The sequence below is a fragment of the Meriones unguiculatus genome, chromosome X (assembly GCF_030254825.1).
Source record: "Meriones unguiculatus strain TT.TT164.6M chromosome X, Bangor_MerUng_6.1, whole genome shotgun sequence".
NCBI lineage: Eukaryota > Metazoa > Chordata > Mammalia > Rodentia > Muridae > Meriones > Meriones unguiculatus.
Genome location: NC_083369.1, coordinates 41,607,052 through 41,627,814, shown reverse-complemented (window position 1 = coordinate 41,627,814; position 20,763 = coordinate 41,607,052). Strand labels below are relative to the sequence as shown.

Here is a 20,763-nt window from a genome sequence, read left to right as displayed (position 1 = left end):
AAATAATTCAGTCAGTTGGAGGCCTTTTAGCGGTAGTGAGCTTCCAAAGAAGAATTCTGCAGCATCAGCATGTACCCAACCCTGGAGAGCCTGCCTTTTTTGATGGGCTGCCCTAAAGATTGCAGATTTCAGAGTTGCCTAGCCAACTTCCATAATATCTCCCCAACCCACACCATCTCTCTGTGTATGTGTGTATATAAATGAGTCTCTTTCTCTAGTGGAGTCTTGACTAATAAAATCCCTCTCTTTACTTTTTTTGTTTTACAAATTCAGATCTACATGCATTTTAAAAATTAATTTTCCCCAAACTTGATGTTTTTTCTTTAGATTCTGTTTTTACAAATAAAAGAGATTCTTTCAAAAAGAATTTCAGAAATTTGTCAACTTAAGAGAAGAACCATCCTTGTCCATATTTTAAGTAAACTGTGCTGTATCCAACTTAGGAAAGACCTCTTCCTTTTGGGAACCATCATCTAAGTGAGTTCTCACAATGCTCTGTAGTCAGCTTTCTGAAGATAGAAACACCAAAGCCTTATGGGACAGAAGCCATGAAAATTGCTCTAGGCCTCCTTCTATGTAAGGATTCTGCATGCTAAATATGATAAAAAACAAAAATAGGACTTTAAAAAATTACAACAGCAATATTTTTGCTACTTATGTTCTCCAAAAATTTCTTAGAGAAGTTTGACGTTTCTGAGACATATCCAAATATTTTCCTTCCACTCTTTCTGAAGGGACTTCTGGGTTAATTTCAGAAATTATCTTAAATCTTCTCCTTCCAATTTTAACATTTTTTTTTCAATTTATATATTACACAAAGCTGATGCTTTTCAAAAATTACTTAATATGAACCACAAATATTTAAATGGAACAAAACAAACAAAATTGGTAGAGGAAAGAGAAATAGCAAAGAGAAAGAAAATCGACAGTAGAGAATAAAAGGGAACCAGATATCAGAAAAAAATAGTATAATTGTCTATAAAATTTTGTGATTTAGGTTTTCTAGCAAGAGGGAACAGTGTGGGAGGGAGGATTGCAGTAAGATGGGAGTAGGGAACAAAAGGGAGTAGTGATATACATGTGTAACAATGCCATAAGGAGACCCATTATTCTGTTCATTTATTTTTTAAAAAATCTCCAGTAAAATATAAAAAAGTTAAACTACATGCTTTAAAAGGTTCAAGAGAGGAGACCAAACCAACTTTTTAAAAGAATTGCAAATATTTTTTATGTAAAGGGAGGCATTGCCTTCAGTGACTTGCTATTGTAGCCTTAACTTTGTAGCTTTCTTTAAAAAACACACAAAATGCCTCTAACCCTAAAACGGGAAAGGTTTTTAAAAGATATTTTCAGGTAACAATTTTTTCTAATTTTGCATTTTATTCTATTACCCTAATTTGGAAAGAAAATGTCTATAACTGCACAAAATGTAATGAATTCTTTGTTTTTCTTACTTAATGTTTGACCTGAGAATCTGCTTTGTCTGGCGGAGGTAGCCAGGTGTAGGGTCAGAGACCAAGGATCTTCCTGACAGGTTTGTTGACCCAGTGTGGATATCAGAAAGCAAACAAAGTAAAGAGAATGCACATATGAGGGTGGGGTGCTTCCCAATCCAGGTCACTGATGCTTGATATCCAGCTGTCCGATATCTTCTAAGCAGTTTGTCAGATTAATGGGACAAATAGTTGCTTACCCAGTATCTATTCTTTTCATTTTTTCTGTTAGAATCTCAATTTTTCAAGACAACAATGTACCTAGTGCACTTATCTCCTTGGGCTCCCTTGAAGCTAGGATGCTTTGTAGCCCAGCTCTGGCAAATGAGCTATGAGTCTACTGAGTCTTTTGGCAAAGTTATTGTTTTCTGGAGGAAAACGGATAGCAGTCACTAGTTTTCATTGCTCATCTGCTCCAGTCTTTCACTTAGAATTCAGTTACGGGATTTAGAGGTATGAGAACTACTCTACCCGCAGGAAGCAAAGCCACATTTAAGATAGCACACCAGAGAGATGGAAAGGGTTAGGACTTTAAAGATACCATGGAGATTCTGTGTTGCCTAACTTAAGGTTTTGAGCTGTCTCCCTGGAACCCTGCTTAATAATTTCCCTTACCTTCCTGGTCACCTCCCACACTGGTAGCTATAGGAGGTATTCAATGAGTTACTGATTTAGTGGTATTGGTGTCCAAGAGTCTCCTCAAACAAGTCCATATTTGCGCTCATCCAGCTTTAAACAGTTTCAGGTTGCCTGAGCCTAGAGGGGATGTGTACAGAAGTCTTAGTATAGGTCCACAGAGCTTTGTGTCACTTTGGAAAAATAAGGAAAGAGAAAAACATGTTTAGAGAGGAAAACTATGACTAAAGGCTAGGATTTTTCCCTTATTTTGTAGACTGTCCCAAATAACTGTAAAACAGGACAGAATTCTTGTTTTTTAGACAAGGAAATTAAAGATATTGTTTAGGTGACAGAGAGTTTTCATAGTAGTATGTAGCAGGAAGTGTGTCATTCTCAGATCTGAGGTTTCTTCACTTTTTTTTTTTTTCGTTTTTTTGGTGGGAACCAACTCTGACATGACTTGTGTGGAAAAAAAAAACAGGGATCAGTGGTTTCCTGATGCAAAGAGAACTTGGACTTGTAACGAATGATGAATGGAATCTGAATATCTGTGATGAGAGTGGGAAAAGGGATTCTTGACACTGAAAGGAACATAATAAAAATCAGTTTTCATTGTTTGCCTCCGATTCAATAGTCAGGAAGCCTAGTGGCTAAAGCAGAAAATTAATTTCTTGAAGCAATTATCTGTTAACTAATGGCCTGTGATAGTAACCATGGAAAAGTCACTGTCCATTTGGGGGGGGCTTTACATAGGATATAACTGCTATTCAGTATTCTTTTTCCTCCCTCTACCCCTTTATTCCTGCTGAGGATTGAACTCAGAATCCTTGGTTTGCTAAGCATATAGCCTACCCCTGAGTAACAACCCCAGGTTGCTGCTTCATTTTTGATAATTTTGGTCTTGCCTAGCTGGGGAGAGGAATTATTTAAGAGTTCCAAAGTAGAAAGTGTTACCAGTTGATCCAAGATAACAAGCCCCAGAACTAAGCTCTCTGTACTGTGCTTTTAATGTCAGTGTAGGGAGACAACAGAGGAAGCAAGAAGACAAGCTCTTAAGTAAGGACCCTCGTTAGGAGGCTGATGAAGTCACTGCAGGGTCAGTAGCGCCCATATGAGTTTTGAGGTTGAACATTCAAAAGAACATCCCCAAAAGAAATATTGCCCAAAGCAGCCTAACTAAAAGCTGCTTATCAAGGTGCAAAACCACTCAGATAATCCTAAAATGTGAGGAGGAGAACTGAGTAAACTGCGTGTCACCCATGAAAATAGATGCTGTTGGTGAGGCTGTTTGGAAGAATGGAAGTGGTACTTTCAGTTTGTTATGTGTAAGACCAGGAGGACTGTTATTTAGTTATTATTTAAATGCACATATTGGGTAGACAGTTGGGATTGAGAAAATGTAATCAGATGAACAGCCAGCTGTGCTTGATAGGGTCCTTAAAGCTGTGAGAAAAGTTCATGTACCTCAAGGAAAGAACATAAGAACCACAGCTGCCCTTCACACACCTCAACCTCTTATCAATATCCTGTTCCATTTACTACCTCAACATACTTTGACACTGTTGATAGAATATATCTTGGCTAAAACTGTTAAAGAAATTTTAAAGGAATTGAATCGTAACATGAAGTCCACTCCAGCATGACTTTCTGGATATACTGATCTTGCCAGTTTTCAAAACCTCTTTGCAATCTGGACCAGAATCTCCAGATTTAATCTCCAGCCTTAGGACTTTTCTCCTTGATGAATCTTCCATTGACTTAGAACAAAAACAGGATCACAAGTGAAAAATAACCCTTATTTTCCCAACAGTTTCATCTCTTTCTGTCCTTCAAGCTCCCAGGGAGGTCCTAATATGGCATGTTTGATGCTGTATGAGAAAATATGATACTTAAAAATTGTCTCCTTACTTGTTTGTATTTCTGGCATCTTTTATCAAAAGAAAATTTAAATTCTATATAGCTACTTAGATACAAATAATACCCATTCCAAGTTTAGATATTATAATTTATAATGTGTATTAAATTGTGTTGTCTCAAAATAATATCTATATTAGCCAGGCATACTGGTGTATAACTTCAACTTCAGTAGGTTGATCTCTGTGATTGTGTAGCCAACCTGATCTACATTGTGAATTCCAGGCCTGCTAGGGCTACATAGTGAGACCCTATCTCGAAAAAATACCTAGAAAAAAAAAAACCCAGAGAGATAAAAGCAGAGGACCTAAGATAGACTCTTTTGCTGTTCATTTGTTTGCTTTGATGTAAGGTCTCAAGGCTGACCATAGCCTTGAACTCATGGCTGTGCTCAAAAGTATTGAAAGTAAACAAGCACTAACACACCTGGGCATGATTGAATCTTCTACCATTATGACAAATAAGGTAGAGAAAGGTAAAGGAAAGCTGGAGGATCTAGACAAAGAGATTAAGTCCTAAAATTGGAAAATTCGAGTCTGTCAAAGTACTTGGCAAAAAGGATAGTTATCTATAAGGAATCAATCTAGGGAAACATCTGAAAGAATAATGGGAAAGGGCCTAAAGAGATGGCTCAGTAGTTAAGATAACTTGTTGCTCTTCCAGAAAACCTGGATTCAGTTCCTACCATCCATACAGTGGCTCAAAACAATCTGTAACTCCATTTAGGGGATCCAATGCCCTCTTCTGACCTCTGCAGGTTCCAGTCGTGAAAGTGCCCATACATACATGTAGGCAAAACACCCATACACAAAAAAATTTTAATGATTTAAAATCATTAAATCATTTAAAATGATTTTAAAAAAATTAAAGGACTGATATACAGTGAAAGATGATACAGGTAGGATGTGAAAAAAGAAACACCTGAGGACTTTTTGATAAGATTAAAAGCACCCTTCTGAAGTATAAATGGCATGGACAACTGGTAGTGATCATTCTTATGAGGTATAGAGGAGCAACAATAAAAAGTTGTATTAGCTGGCTTGATATCCAGTTTCTTACTGCTCACTTCTTATCCATTAATCAAGTTAGTTCTTCCTGAACTCCATTGCTCCACCAGTCATTAAGCAAGCATCTTCCTCTCTGAGCCCCAGGGCCAGTCTTTGGTTTGGAGCCAAAGGTCTCCTTTTTCCAGCTGTCTCTGAGTACTAATCCTTGCCTTCCCTGAGTTCCATTTCAAAAATAAAAAACAAAAACTTGGACTTTAAAGAAGTATTTCCACTTGCTGTTTCTTTTTTATCTTTTGCTTTCCAACTTTTTGTTTTTAACATTCAACTTTTATTTTAAAGTAGATAATCCATTTACAAAGCTTAAAGATCAGCACTGTAAGAATTATAAAGTCCCATTTTATTTGATGTTTGAGAGTTCCATTTTTGTCAGTCATACTTCTGTTCCCCATCATCTTCATCCACTCTTTCTTCCTATAAATAACGTTGCTTCCTATTTAGTAGTTCTAAGAATGGGTTTCATCATGACATTGCCATACATGTATATAAGGGATTTTTATTAGATTCACCATTACCTTTTCTTATGCCCATCTTACTTCTGTTGATCTTTCCTCTTCCCAACTAATCCCCATCTACTTTCCTGTGGGGGGGGGCAGAAGGGGGTTAATAAGGATTATTTATAGGAGCATAGGTAACTGAGTAGTGGTTCTTTATGCAAAACTCACGCACACAAACTTACCATCACTTTGTTTTTGAACATTAAGGACTGCAGTGGGTACACTATTTCAGGTATAGGTTTTGTAACATAACAGCAAGATTTCTTCTTGGTACAAAGAGATTCTTTTTTGAGGTGGGGTCACCCCAGCTTTCATCCAGTCTTTCACCTTTAATGTTTTGCACACACAATATGTAAAGGCTTTCTAAGTGGAGGGCCATATGTGCTTTGAAAAAATACTCTTGAATTATTTTGGCAAACGTCTCCCTCTCAAATAGTAGTAAAGCAACACACTTTTGTTTTTACCCCAGCACGCAAATTTACTCTGGTAATGGCAGTCTTTAAGGGGAAAGTGGCTCAGGATTTTTCTTTTCTTCTCCACAAGCTCTGTGCCTAAAGGGCATGTTAAACTGGATTGGGAAGGTTCTTTGGCAGTAAGCTAAACACAGTCACAGAGAATTTCCAAAGGATTAAAGTTTGTGGTCATTTTTTATCTGTCTGGATGCACCTTTTTGCTCAGTCCTCTGTTTGAAGTAGCCATGCCTAGAATCTGAGGCTCTTAGTTACAAAACAACATTCTTTCCATTTTTCCTTCTAGCACTCATAGGCAAGAACTAGCTACATTAGTGTAAGAAGAGACAAACAGAATATGGGCTTTGACCTTAGATCTTAATAGATCCACATTACCCAAATTCAAATATGACACAATTAACAAAGAGGGTATTTGACCTAAGTTTCAATTTCTTCATCTGGCAAAATGAAACCGATCATACACAGTTTACACAGTTGACATAAAGATTAAGTGGCAATGTATGCAAAAACACTTAACACAGTGCCTAGTTACCATGCAGATGCTCAATTTTAAAAGTGGTTGGTATGGTTAGTGCTGAGTGCAGTATAGTGTTTGAAAGTAAAGGCTTTGGAGTTAAAACTGTTCTCTCCCTCTGACCATGATCCAGACTCTAATTGAACTTGTTTTGCCACAGGTTAAGTTAACTAACATCAATTTCCTCAATCATAAAATCATCTAGTAATAGAACCTCTCTTATTTGTGATTTCGCCTGTATGGTGCTTAACACTGAGCCCAACATCTAAATAGCTCCTGTTCCTTAGATACATTTAAAAACCCAAACCCATCTACACTTAAGTGATTTCTGCCCCTTCAGTTAAGATAGAAGGTACTTCTTCACTTATTTCCCTAAACAATTTACGTATAAAAATGCATGCACAGTATGGTGTGTTTGAAATGTGTTGAGAGTAATCTCATGCTGTATTTTTTTCCTTACAGTTTAAAAAACTGCACTCATGGGGAAAGTTTTAGAGGGCAATATTCTGAGCATGTACTACATGTCCTCGGGATTATTTTCCCCTTGTATTTAATGTTAACATAAAAAACATCCTATATAGAGTGCTGTCTGGCAGATGCAGTATGAGTAACACCATATTGGGCTCAAATACTGCCCTATCTAGACAACACTGCTCTAACCTTTGATCATGTATTTGCTCTAAAAAAACATGTTAACACCAAAAGATTTACTATGCCCCTGACCAAAGATGTGTGAAAAATGGTAAGCATGTTTTTTTTTTCCTTTGAACAGCTGAGCCCTGGTCCAAGTTAGAAGTATTTGACTACAGATCTAACCAATACACATGGTTCTTCCCCCCCTCTCTCCTTCCTTCCTTCCTTCCTTCCTTTCTTCCTTCCTTCCTTCCTTCCTTCCTTCTTTCCTTCCTTGGGCTGTCTTTAAAATAGTAATGGAAGAGGATGGTCGAATGCCTTTTGGATTCTGGTCTGCTAACACTGACTAAATGTAAACATTTAAAAAAATCTTATCACGGGGGTCCTCTATGAGACTGTTTCTCCAACCAAGGACCATGTATGGATATAACCTAGAACCCCAGCTAAGATGTAGCCCATGGTATCCAAGTGGGTTTTCCTAGTAAGGGGAACAGGAACTATTTCTGACATGAACTCAATGACTGGCTCCTTTACCTCCCCCACTCCCCCAAGGGAGGAACAGCCTTGCTAGGCCACAGAGTAGGATATTGCTGCCAGTCCTGAAGAGACCTGATAAGCTAGGGTCAGATAGAATGGGAGGAGGACCTCCCCTAACAGTGGACTTGGAAAGAGATAGGGAGGAGATGAGGGAGGAAAGGTGGGAATGGGAGGGAATGAGGGAGGGGGCTATGGCTGGGATACAAACAAAGTAAATAACCTGTGATTAATATTAAAAAAATTAAAAAATTATTTATTTATTTATTTACAGTTTATTCATTATATGTCCCGATTGAAACCCCCTCCCTCAACTCCTCCCAGTCTCACTCTCCCTCCCTCTTTTCCCGATCCTCTTCTCCTAGTCCACTGAAAGGGGGAGTTCTCTTCCTATGCCATCTGACCTTAGCTTATCAAATCTTATCAGTACTGCCTGGATCCTCTTCCTCTATGGCCTGGCAAGACAGCATCACCAGGGTCAAGTGATCAAAGAGCAGGCAACTGAGTTCATGACAGAGGCTTCTGCTCCCCTTACTCAGGAACCCATGTGGAACCTGAGCTGCCTATTGGCTACATCTGAGCAGCAGGTCTAGGTCCTCTTCATGTATGGTCCTTGGTTGGTGCATCAGTCTCTGCAGGACCCCCTGGGGTCACAGGAAGATACAGTCAAATAGATACACCTAATGTAAAAAGGTCCAAGTTACTTTTTTCTCCAAGATGGCCCAAAATCGGAAGAAGGATGCTCCTGCCCCTCCCAAAGCCAAAGTGAAGACCTTGAAAGCTAAGAAGGTAGTGCTGAAAAGGGTCCATAGCCACAGGAAGAAGATCCACATGCCACTCACCTTCCTTTGTCCCCAGACCCTACAGCTCCAGAGGTAGCCCAAATACCCTCGAAAGAGTGCACCCAGGAAAAACAAGCTTGACCACTGTGCCATCATCAAATTTCTCTTGAACACCGAGCAGCCATGAAGAAAATAGAGGAGAACAACACACTTGTGTTCATTGTAGATATCAAGGCCAACAAGCACCAGATCAAACAGGCCATGAAGAAACTCTATGAAGGGGAACCCTCCGCCATTGTTGGTGGGAATGTAAACTTGTATGACTACTTGGGAAATCAATCTGGCGCTTTCCCAGACAGTTAGGAGTAGTGCTACCTCAAGGTCCAACTATACCACTCCTAGGCATATATCCAAAATATGCTCAAGAGTACAACAAGGACAATTACTCAACCATGTTCTTAGCAGCTTTATTCGTAATAGCCAGAATCTGGACACAGCCCAGATGTCCCTCAACCGAGGAATGGATGCAGAAATTATAGTACATTTACAAAATGGAATACTACTCAGCAATTAAAAACAAAGAAGTCATGAAATTTGAAGGCAAATGGTGGTAAATAGAAAAGATCATCATGAGTGATGTATCCCACAAGCAGAAAGACACAGATGGTATATATTCACTTATAAGTGGATATTTGACTTATAATATAGGATAAACATATTAAAATCTGTACACCTAAAGAAGCTTTGCAAGAAGGAGGACCCTGGGTAAAATGATCAATCCTCATCCAGAAAGGCAAAGGGGATAGACAGCAGAAGAGGGAGAGAACAGGGAACAGGACAGGAGCCTACCACAGAGGGCCTCTGAAAGACTCTACCCAGCAGGGTATCAAAGCAGATGCTGAAACTCATAGCCAAACTTTTTGCAGAGTGCAGGGAATCTTATGAATGAAGAAGGGGGGATAGAAAGACCTGGGGGAGACAGGAGTTCCACAAGAAGAGCAACAGAACAAAAAAAATCTGGGCATGTGGGTCTTTTCTGAGACTGATACTCCAACCAAGGACCATGCATGGAGATAATCTAGAACCCCTGCACAGATGTAGCCCATGGCAGCTCAGTGTCCAAGTGGGTTCCCTAGTAAGGGGAACAGGGACTGTCTCTGACATGAACTCAGTGGCTGGCTCTTTGATCACCTCCCCCTAAGGGGAAAGCAGCCTTACCAGGCCACAGAGGAAAACAATCCAGCCAGTCCTGATAAGAATTGATAGGCTAGGGTCAGAGGCAAGTGAAGGAGGACTTCCCCTATCATTGGACTTATGAGGGAGGGAGGGTGGTATTGGGAGGGGAAAGGAAGGAGGCTACAGCTGGGATACAAAGTGAATAAACTGTAATTAATAAAAAAATAAATTAAAACCAAAAGAAACTCTATGACATTGATGTGGCCTAAGTGAATACCCTGATAAGGCCTGATGGAGAGAAGAAGGCATATGTTCGGTTGGCTCTGGATGTTGCCAACAAAACTGGGATCATCAAAACTGATTCCAGCTGGTTAATTCTAAATATATACTTTTTCCACCATAAAAAGGTCCAAATCTCAGATAAAGACATGAATGTATTTTTACTGAGTAATGGGAAGAAAAGCTATCAAAATAAATAAAGGTAAATTTATGAGTTTGGGATTTTAGTTTTCCATTACTGTTTAGACTTAAGCTAAGTCTTCAATCGAGGAAAAAAAATTAGGTCCCAAATCTGGAAAAACTGACATTCACATATGTTTTATGGATACCTAAACTCGTATGTGAACATGTCAAATGGAAAGATGTAAAAAAAAAAAAAAAGTGACAGATCCTAGGAGACCAACTTCCTCCTTAAGTCCAAAGCAAGTAGTTGACTGTTCTTTATCTTAATTCAGCCTAGCATCAAACAATCACCTAAGCCTCAACATAGAAACACATCAGGTACAAATTTAAGTCAGAAATGTCTGTGATATTGTTTCTAGCGAACATCACTGATGTTCTTAAAGCTTCCTAGGAGAGAGATGATAGTTAATACTTCAGCACAAAAGAAAAACAACTTTAATATTGAAAACTATTTGTTTTTAATTCACAAACCAAGGAGAGTACAACAAGAGAGGAATTAATTACATGAGAAGCTAAGCTTGTACTATAGATGGTGAATAATCTAATAAAAACATTTATTAAACACTGATTACATTGTTGGTCATCTATTCCCTAATAACATAGTACTTTCTGAGCTTTGATTCCAGACCTTGGGGTCAAATAATACAGAATGAGCTTTTCATACATTAGTATGAATGCACATAAATGCCTGTATTTCCTGAATTATATATTCATAGGTTTTTCGTTAACAGGTCTAGAGTGGGGCTGATTCTAACAAGTTCCTAGGTGATGCAGATGCTCGAGTAGAATATGAGTAGCCAGAAGGAAATAGAGGATGGGTTCTTAGAAATCTGTAGGAAGCATGTGTGAGCATCAAGCAGGAACCAGGCCTTTCTGTCTGTGATTGTTGGAAAAGGCCTCACATTGGAGGCTGAAGTGAGTGAGTCTTGTTTCCCTAGTAACCACAAGAGGACAGCAAAGAGGTCTGCACTGCAGTTCAATGATGGTATTAGCTGGATAGGCCATTCAAACTTTCTGACCCTCATTTTCTTTTTTATCTGAAAAACAAAACAAAAACCTGGAAACTTTAGACTCTTTAAAACCCCAAGACTCAAATGAGAGAAAATATAAGGATGGCTCAGTGGTAGTCCTGGGTTCCATCCCCTACACTTAAAATTAGTCTTAAATCACGTACTGCTTATAAGAAAAACAGTATAAAAGATTCTATTAATGAGCCTATCAAACTAACCTGCATTTTACAATTGAAAGTGCAGCATACTTACTTGTTTTTTTGTTTGTTTGTTTGTTTTTTCTTACTTGGCTGGCTGGTTGTGTGTTGCCCTTACCATTAAACTACTTTACAAAGCAGCACATCCACTTTGCTCAGCACAAAGATACTTAATATTTATAAATTACTTTTCATTTTTAATGGACACTACAAGTAACAGCTGATTAGCTGTCACAAAATTTAAGTTATTTTTCATTAGCCTAATTACAAGTGGGCCAGATTAACAGTGAAGGCAGGTGACAGGAGGACCAGGGCCAGGGTGAAAATGCTGAAGATTACCAGTTATATTCACTATATATAGGTGAGAAAAAGCTTTCACAAAGAAAGTATGAAATCATTAAAAGTGGATGAAATTCATTTCTGAACATCTTACCCATAAGAGCCATAATGTGATATAAGGAAAGGGGTAAAACAGTATAATGATTTATCTCTACCTCTGTATATACCAAAAAAGAAAAACAAGTCAACAGTGAAGGCATTATTTCACTTAACAAAAAGTTTTTCACTATTGAGATTTATGCTGCTGTTCCAAATACCAGAGGAAAACCAACTTTTTAGGAGGACTGGTTTATTTTAGTCCATAGTCAACTGGTCCATTTCAGGCCTGTAGCAAGGCATCACCATAGATTTGGACATAGAACAAAGCCGTTCACCTCATGGTATCTGGGAAGCATAAAGAAGAAGGGGAAGGGTCCTGGTTCAAATGAAGGGCATGCAAGCAGTGACCCTCACTAGACCCTATTTCCTAAGATCACCACCACCTTCTGGCAGCACCTGCTGGTGACTATGCCTTTAACACATGAAATTATATATATAATAATATTATATATATATATATATATATATATATATATATATAATGACTTTTAAGATAGGATTTCTGTGTGTAGGAGCCTCTGGCTATCCTGGAACTCACTTTGTAGACCCAGCTGGACTCAAATTGTACATCGGCCTGTTTTTAGAGTGCTGGGATTAAAGACGTGTCACCACTTCCTGGTTGTATTCTTTTGTAATTTCACATATGAATATCACATATTTAGATCATATCCACACCCCATTTTTCCCAGGACTTCCATCTACCATCTCCCTTTCAATGGCTAGGAGTAGAGTCTTGTAAGTCCCATCCATCCATGTTGGAGTGTTGACAGGCTTGATCTTGTGAGGTACCACACAGGTAATCAGAGTTGGCGGGCTAATTGGCTTGATCTTGTACAAATTCTGGGAAGACAACCACAGTTTCTGAATTTAGGAGTACAAGGGACCTGTTATATTCACAAGACACTATTTCATAGTAGTTTTCCTTGACCTCTGGTTCTTAAATCATTCTGCCTCTTTTCTGCAATGTTTCCTGAGCCTTGGGGGAAAATATAATACAAATGTCCCAAACATGACCTTCTATAATTTTCATTATTGTGAGAGGGCATATGTGTCATGGCACATGTCCACAAGGTTGAGGACAATTATGATTGAAGCTACAATATTTTACATTAAGGCTGGCTTTTTAAGTATTATACTTAAAAAAATAAGGATTCTGTGTTATTTTTTAAGTAGAACAGTATTTACAGACACAACACAGCAATTAAACCACAAAATTCAATCCCAATAGATAATCTACATTACACCTCCTGTGTCTCTTTTTCAAACAAATTTATTCTTTGGGAATTTCATGTGACATATTTTGAACACATTCACCCTTCCCCCCAACTCCTCTCATAAATACCCTCTCTATCTTCCCATTACTTCTCATATAATTTTGAAATATTTTTTTTTGCTCCCATCAAGTCCAGTTTCTGTTGCTAGCTAGTTTTGGAAGTGTGGCCTGTCTGTGGTAAATCTACCCAGGGTCACACTGTTAAAGAAAACCAATTCTCTCTCCCAGATAATATCAAATAACAATAGCTTCTTAGCTAATGGTGGGATTTTTGTGCCTACCTTCTCCCTCCATGCTAGGATTTTTGTCTGGGTGGACCTTGCACTAGTGTTGTGTATGCTGTCACAATCACTATAAGTTCATATATGCACCTGCCTGTTTGTATCTGGAAAATAGTTCCCTTGATATCTTCCACAACCTCTGGATCTTTCCAACCTCCTCTTCCAACAAGATCCCTGAAGGAGGGAGGGGTGTGATACAAGGCCCCAGCATTCTATAATCTGTAAGTGCATGTTAACTAATTGAGGGCCTCCATGTTAATTGCCGTCTACTGTCAGGAGATGCTTTTAAAAGATAAAATGTTTTCTAGAATGGGTGTTAAAAGCACCTTGATTCTAGAGCTTGGAGAACTAACATAGAATGAGCATCTTAAATTTTAACATGCTCCAAATCACTTTCCCTTTTATATAGAAAACTTAAAATATATCTTTTATGAGAAAAACAAAGTTTAGACATCAAGAATTATCCAACAGGAAGCAATTTTATTAGTGTGTTGTCATTTCTGCTTGTTCCCAATGCTCCAAATGTTTTTAATGTGCTTATAGATCCTTTATAAGTAGAAATAAAAATAATGTTATATTTTTTAAAAACTGACCAGGGGGCTGGAGAGATGGCTCAGAGGTTAGGGGCACTGGCTGCTCTTCCAGAGGTCCCGGGTTCAATTCAGCAACCACATGGTGCGCCAACCATCTATACTGGGATCTGACGCCCTCTTCTGGCATGCAGATGTACATACATACAGACAGAACATTGTATACATAATAAATAAATACTTTAAAAAAACTGACTAATTTGCACTTTCAGTGTTTTGTTTTATGAGCTGAGAAAGAAGGGCAAAGACTGGTAAATTTGACAATAAGAACGCCATATATTTTTATAAGCCTAAAGAAAAGTTTATCATAATTTTTTATTTATTTATTTTCTTCTTTTTTAATTTTTCTTTATTAATTACACTTTACTCACTTTGTATCCCCCCCCCGTGGTTCCCTCCCTCCTCCCATCCCAATCCCTCCCTTCCTCCACCCTCTGCCTGCATGCCCCTCCCCAAGTCCACTGATAGGGGAGGACTTCTTTTCCTTCCTTCTGATCCTAGTCAATTAGGTCTCATCAAGAGTGGCTGCATTGTCTTCTTCTGTGGCCTGGTAATGCTGCTTCCTTCTCAGGGTGAGGAAATTAAAGAGCAGGCCACTCAGTTCATGTCAGAGACAGTCCCTGTTCCTATTACAATGGAACCCACTTGGATACTGAACTGCCATGGGCTATATCTGTGCAGGGGTCTTAGGTTATCTCCATGCATAGTCCTTGGTTGGAATATCAGTCTCAGGAAAGACCCCTGTGCTCAGATTTTTTGGTTCTGTTGCTCTCCTTGTGGAGTTCCTGTCCTCCCCAGATCTTACTGTTTCCCACTTCTTTCCTAAAATTCCCTGCACTCTGCCCAAAGGTTGCCCATAAGTCTCAGCATCTACATTCATAGTCTGCAAGGCAGAGCTTTTCAGAGGTCCTCTGTGTCAGGCTCCTGACTTGTTCCCTCTTTTCTCCTTCTTCTGATGTCCAGCCTCTTTGCCTTTCTGGATAGGAATTGAGCATTTTAGCAAGAGTCCTCCCTCTTGATTAGTTTCTTTAGGTGTACAGATTTTAGTAGGTTTATCCTATATTATATGTCTATATGAGTGAGTATATACCGTGTGCATCTTTCTGCTTCTGAGACAGGGTCTCACTGGCCTGGAACTCAATATATAGTTGTTGGCCCCAAGTGCTGTGATTATAACTGTATATGCTAAACCTAGATTTTTAAAAGATGGAAGAGAAAGATGCCTAATCATAGAAAAACTTTGGTCTTAATAAAATGTGACTTATTTTCTTTAGCAAAGAAAACATTATGCTGGAAATTACTTATATTAAAATATTTCTTCCTTTTAATTTTCAGAGTACCTTGTGTATATACATATGTACATATATACATCAGACACATACATACTCTGCATGCAGTTAATTTGTTATTAGTGTGATACATAGAATAGACTATCTTGTTTTTTTAAGGTTAAAAATTATATAATGAGATGGAATCTCAGAGTTGTTTTGATTTGCATTCTCCTGATGACTAAGGATGTTGAGTGTTTCTTTAAGTATTTCTCTGCCATTCTATATTCCTCTGTTGAGAATTCTCTGCTTAGCTCTATACCCCATTATTTAATTTGGTTTATTGGTGTCTAATTTCTTGAATTATTTATATATTCTGGATATTAGTCCTATCGGATGTAAGGTTGGTGATGATTTTTTTCCCAGTCTGGAGGTTGTTGTTTTCTTCTACTGACAGTGTCCTTTGCTTTACAGAAGCTTTTCAGTTTCACGAAGTCCCATTTATTAATTGTAAAATTTTTTTAAATTAAACTTTTGTTTTTTTAATATTAATTAAAGTTTATTTACTTTGTATCCTAGCTGTAGCCCCCTCTCTCATTCCCTCCCAATCTCACCCTCCCTCTCTCATCTCTTCCCTGCTCCTCTCTAAGTCCACTAATAGGGGAGGTCCTCCTCCCCTTCCATCTGATCCTAGCTTATCAGGTCTCTTCAGGACTGGCTGCAATGTCCTCCTCTGTGGCCTAGGAAGACTGTTCCTCCCTCAGCCAGTGGGTGGAGGTCAAAGAGCCAGCCACTAAGTCCATGTAAGAGACAGTCCTTGTTCCCCTTACTAGGGTACCCACTTGGATAATGAGCTGCCATGGGCTATGTCTGAGCAGGGGTTCTAGGTTATATCCATGTATGGTCCTTGGTTGGAAAATCAGTCTCAGAAAAGGCGCCCGTGCCTAGATATATTTGGTCTTTGTGGAGCTCCTGTCCTCCCCAGATCTTACTAACTTCACCTTCTTTCATTGATTCCCTGCACTCTGCCCAAGGTTTGGTTTTGAGTCTCGGCATCTGCTTTGATACACTGCTAGGTAGAGTCTTTCAGAGGCTCTCTATGGTAGGTTCCTGTCCTGTTTCTTGTTTTCTCCTACTTCCAATGTCCATCCCATTTGTCTTTCTAAGTGAGGATTGATCATCTTACCCTGGGTTCTCCTTCTGGTTTAGCTTACTTATGTGTACAGATGTTAGTATGTTTATCCTATCTTCTAGGTCTAGTATCCACTTATAAGTGAGTATATACCGTGTGTGTGTTTCTGCTTCTGGGATATCTCACTCAGGATATTTTCTAGATCCCACCATTTGCCTGCAAATTTCATGATTTCCTTGTTTTTATTGCTGAGTAGTATTCCATTGTGTAAATCTACCACACTTTCTGTATCCATTCCTCTGTTGAGAGACATCTGGGTTAGAGCCTGAGCTGTTGGTGTTCTGTTCAGGAAGTTGTCTCCTGCGCCAATGAGTTTAAGGCTTTTCCCCACTTTTTCTTCTAACGGATTTAGTGTATCTGGTTTTATGTCAAAAACTCTAGTGACAACACATGCTGGAGAGGATGTGAAGAAAGGAGGAACCCTCCTCCATTGCTGGTGGGAGTGCAAACTTGTACAACCACTTTGGAAATCAATCTGGTGCTTTCTCAATTGGGAATAGCGCTTCCTCAAGATCCTGCTATAGCACTCCTAGGCATATACCCCAAAGATGCCCCACCATTCAATAAGGACATTTGTTCAACTATGTTCATAGCAGCTTTATTTGTAATCACCAGAATGTGGAAACAACCTAGATGTCCTGCAATGGAGGAATGGACACAGAAATTGTGGTACATCCACACAATGGAATACTAATCCACTATTAAAAACAAGGAAATCATGAAATTTGCAGGCAAATGGATGGAACTAGAAGAGGTCATCTTGAGTGAGCTAACCCAGAAATAGGATAGGCATGGTATACACTTACTTATAAGCTGATATTAGCTGCATAATATAGAATAACCATCTACAGACCTAAAGAAGCTAAACACTAAGGATGACCCTAGGGAGGATGCTTAAATCTCATTCAGAATGTCAAACAGGATAGACACCAAAAGTGGTGGAAGAGAGTAATCAGGATGGGAGGGTCCTCTGAAAGGATTCACCCAACAGGAGATCAAAGCAGATGCTGAGACTGAGGGCTAAACTTTGGGAAGAGCACAGGGAGTCTTATGTAGGAAGAGAGGGGTGGGAAGAGAGGGGACAGGAGATCCACAAGGAGACCAACAAAACTAAAAGATCTGAACCAGGGGGGTTCTGCAGAGACTGATGCACCAACAGAGGAATGCATGGAGAAGACCTAGACCCACTGCTCAGATGTGGCCAATTGGCAGCTCAGTCTCCATGTGGATCTCTGAGGGAGGGGATCAGGGGCTGTCTCTATCATTAACTCAGTTGACTGCGTTCTGATCACTCACCCCTGATGATACTGCCTTACCAGGCCATGGAGGAAGAGGATCCAAGAAGTCCTGATGAGACTTACCTAGCTATGGGCAAATGGCAATGGTGGAGAACTCCTTTCAGTGGATCAGGGGAAGGGGATGAAGGAAGAGGGAGGTAGGGTGGAAATGGGGGAGTTGAGGGAGGGGGGCTTCAATCAGAATATATATTGAATAAATTGTGAAGAAAAATTATAAAAATTTAAAAATATTGCTTGTAAAATAAGATGAAATAAAATGTTCTGCTTGGAAAAAATTATATAACAAAACTCAAAAGGAAAACAAAAATTGTATCAAATTTTGGTATATATGAGTAACTATAGACATACCCTTCAAAAATTTGTGTTAAACCATTTTAATTTTAACCTTTATTGCAAAGCACATTTTATAAACACTAGATAAATTTAAATATAAAAGCTACACATAAATATACAAATACAAAAGAAATAAGCAGTACTATTAATGCAAGAGAAGTAAACTAATAAGATGTTTAAACAAATATGACAATAAAATCACTTTTTATTGCTATTAGTTTTCATAAATTTAAGTTATTCAGAAATCAAATATAGTTAGTATGAGTACTATCAAAGTTTAGAATTACAGAAACAACTAACATAGAACTCCTTATTTTAAAAATCTATCAGATATTCAATAGGCAACTGACAGTTATTAATGTCAGTAATATCCAGCGTCAGTAAAAGTTCTTATCTAACTGGATAGAAAATTTCAGGCTTTGGTTAACATACTAAATTTGGTGGGAAAATCTAAATTAATGTTTCTTTTACAATATAGTCCTGAGTTTTTGCACAATGCCATAGATGAGATTAAAAAAACAAAACAAAACAAAACCTCAGTGTAGTCCAGAAAAAACAAACAAACAAACAAAAAAACAAGTATTGAGTTTGTTTTAAATGTGAATGACATTTAGTAATATAATGAAGAACGAAAAGAATGCATTTACTTTAGCTTAGCTAAATGCCTCTCACCACTATTTGCAAAGATCATTTATAAATTATGATAGGAAATTTTATTATGCCTGCCAGCAGTTTTTATTTGCACCTTATAAGATCATATTGACTTTGCAGAACACGGTGCTCTTATAAAAGAAATGTTGAAATGCTGAAGGTCAGCATAAGGCTAGGCACAGTATAGGTGCTCACTATTATTAATTTAAAATAAAAAGTATTGCTTCTACACACTAACAATTCAATACGGTAGGTATACGTTGGCCTGAAAATATCCAAAACCACTTTCAACATGAAAATACACTTTTAGTAACAACCATAATAGGGAATTTTACAAGTGGTCACTTTTAATCTCAGCTTTATAAAAATAGAATTTCAGATCACTTTAAATGGGCCTATGAAAGTTATTCCTGTTAGCTGGCAAATGTGTGAAGATCAACCTATCAACACCTTCAGAACATATTAATTTCAATGATAACACACCCTAAAGCATCTTTAGACTGGACCCCTCAATGTGTATTTCTGAACAACTCCCATACCTATTGGAAAATTACCATGATCAAATGGATTTGAAAAATAATGATTTCAAGTAATCAAAACTTTTTATCATTCTTGAACATTAGTTGACATGAGTAAAAAAAAATATATATGGAGATTTTGAAACCTATCTAATTTACCGTCATACCTAAGTGTTCTTTACCGAAAAGTCACAAGTTTTGTTCTAGTTTCTTGATAGTCACAAAGGCTGTCAGACAGTAATTACCTCTGTCAAATCTGCTGCAGATTGGTGTTCTATAGTTTTATGTTGCATACACTTTTTCTTACTAGAAAATAGAAGAATCATCTGGTAGCAGTTGTACCTAAAAAAAATAGCCATACTACTTCAGAAGTAGTCCTTAAATCAGCAATGCCAGCATCACTTAGGAGTATTTGCAAAGCTGGTTATCAAATATCTTAGTTTTTTATTCCTTTGAAATAGAGTCTAATTATATTGCCAAGGCTGGCCTTGAACTCCTGAGCTCAAGTGATTCTTCCACTTCAGCATCCCAAGTAGCCTGGTACTACAGATAGCACCACCACAGTCAGCTTTCACATACCCATTTCTTTAAAAAATTTAATTTACAAAATAGTATGTAAACTCAATGTACAAAATCTCATTAGTCATATAATGCAAGAAGGAAATGATTATTTAACTGGATATGTATTTCTGAAAAAAGTGCATAGGTTTATTAATTATCACCTAGTAAAAAGTTCCTCTAAATTAAAAGAAAAAATAAGTTACAAAATATACTCTTAAGTGAGTATCATAGAGCACTAAGGAAAGATAGAAAGTTTAAATTACCAGAGATTTGAAAGAACTTTTGTTTTGTTTTGTTTTGTTTTGTTTTGAAGATAGGGTTTCTGTGTAGCCCTGGCTGCCCTAGACTCGCTTTGTAGACAAGGCTGGCCTTGAACTCACAGGGATCAGCTTGCCTCTACCTTCCCGAGCGCTGGGATTAAAGGCATGCACCACCATGCCTGGCTTTGAAAGAACTTTTAACTAGTATTAAAATCATGAACTGGTATCCACTTCTGTTTTCTAAATAATAGTATTAGATGAAGATAAATAATAAAACTGCAAGTTTATTGTAGGAAGTTAAATAGTTTATAAAATGATTAAAACTACTTAATATAAATGAATTATTTCAGATCCTTAAGTAAATGATATGGTATTCAAAGAGTTATTTTAAAAATAGCCTTTAATAATTTTGGCTTACATGAAATTACTAACTGCCAAATGACTAATATATGTATTATCAAACTCTATATAAAGGTTGGAAAGAGCTTAATAGTATGATCCACTTCATATCCCCATCTGTATCTCAGCAAAGTTATAGAAGCTGTCAACATCTCCAGATGCTGTCTCCTTCTTTTCTGATACAAACACCTATTTAAAATACAAGAAAAACAAAAATATAAGTTCTGTAGCCCTTAAATGCCAAAAGCCACATCTTCACAGAACAAATTTAAAAGCTTAGGATTTTATTTTTAAAAATTTTTTAGATTTATTTCGTATGTGTATGAATGTTTTGCCT

General features: G+C 37.9%; 1 protein-coding gene and 1 pseudogene across 1 annotated transcript in view; one reads left to right on the top strand and one right to left on the bottom strand.

Moving 5' to 3' along the window:
* Positions 1 to 8,335: 8,335 nt before the first annotated feature.
* LOC110542490 (large ribosomal subunit protein uL23-like) lies at positions 8,336 to 10,174 on the top strand (annotated as a pseudogene).
* Positions 10,175 to 18,062: 7,888 nt separating this feature from the next.
* Rp2 (RP2 activator of ARL3 GTPase) overlaps positions 18,063 to 20,763 on the bottom strand; it is a 30,944-nt gene continuing 28,243 nt past the window's right edge. The window contains exon 5 of the mRNA XM_021629267.2: positions 18,063 to 20,615. Coding sequence (XP_021484942.1) covers positions 20,532 to 20,615 — 84 coding nt within the window. The 3' untranslated portion in view covers positions 18,063 to 20,531. The remainder of the gene's footprint in view (positions 20,616 to 20,763) is intronic.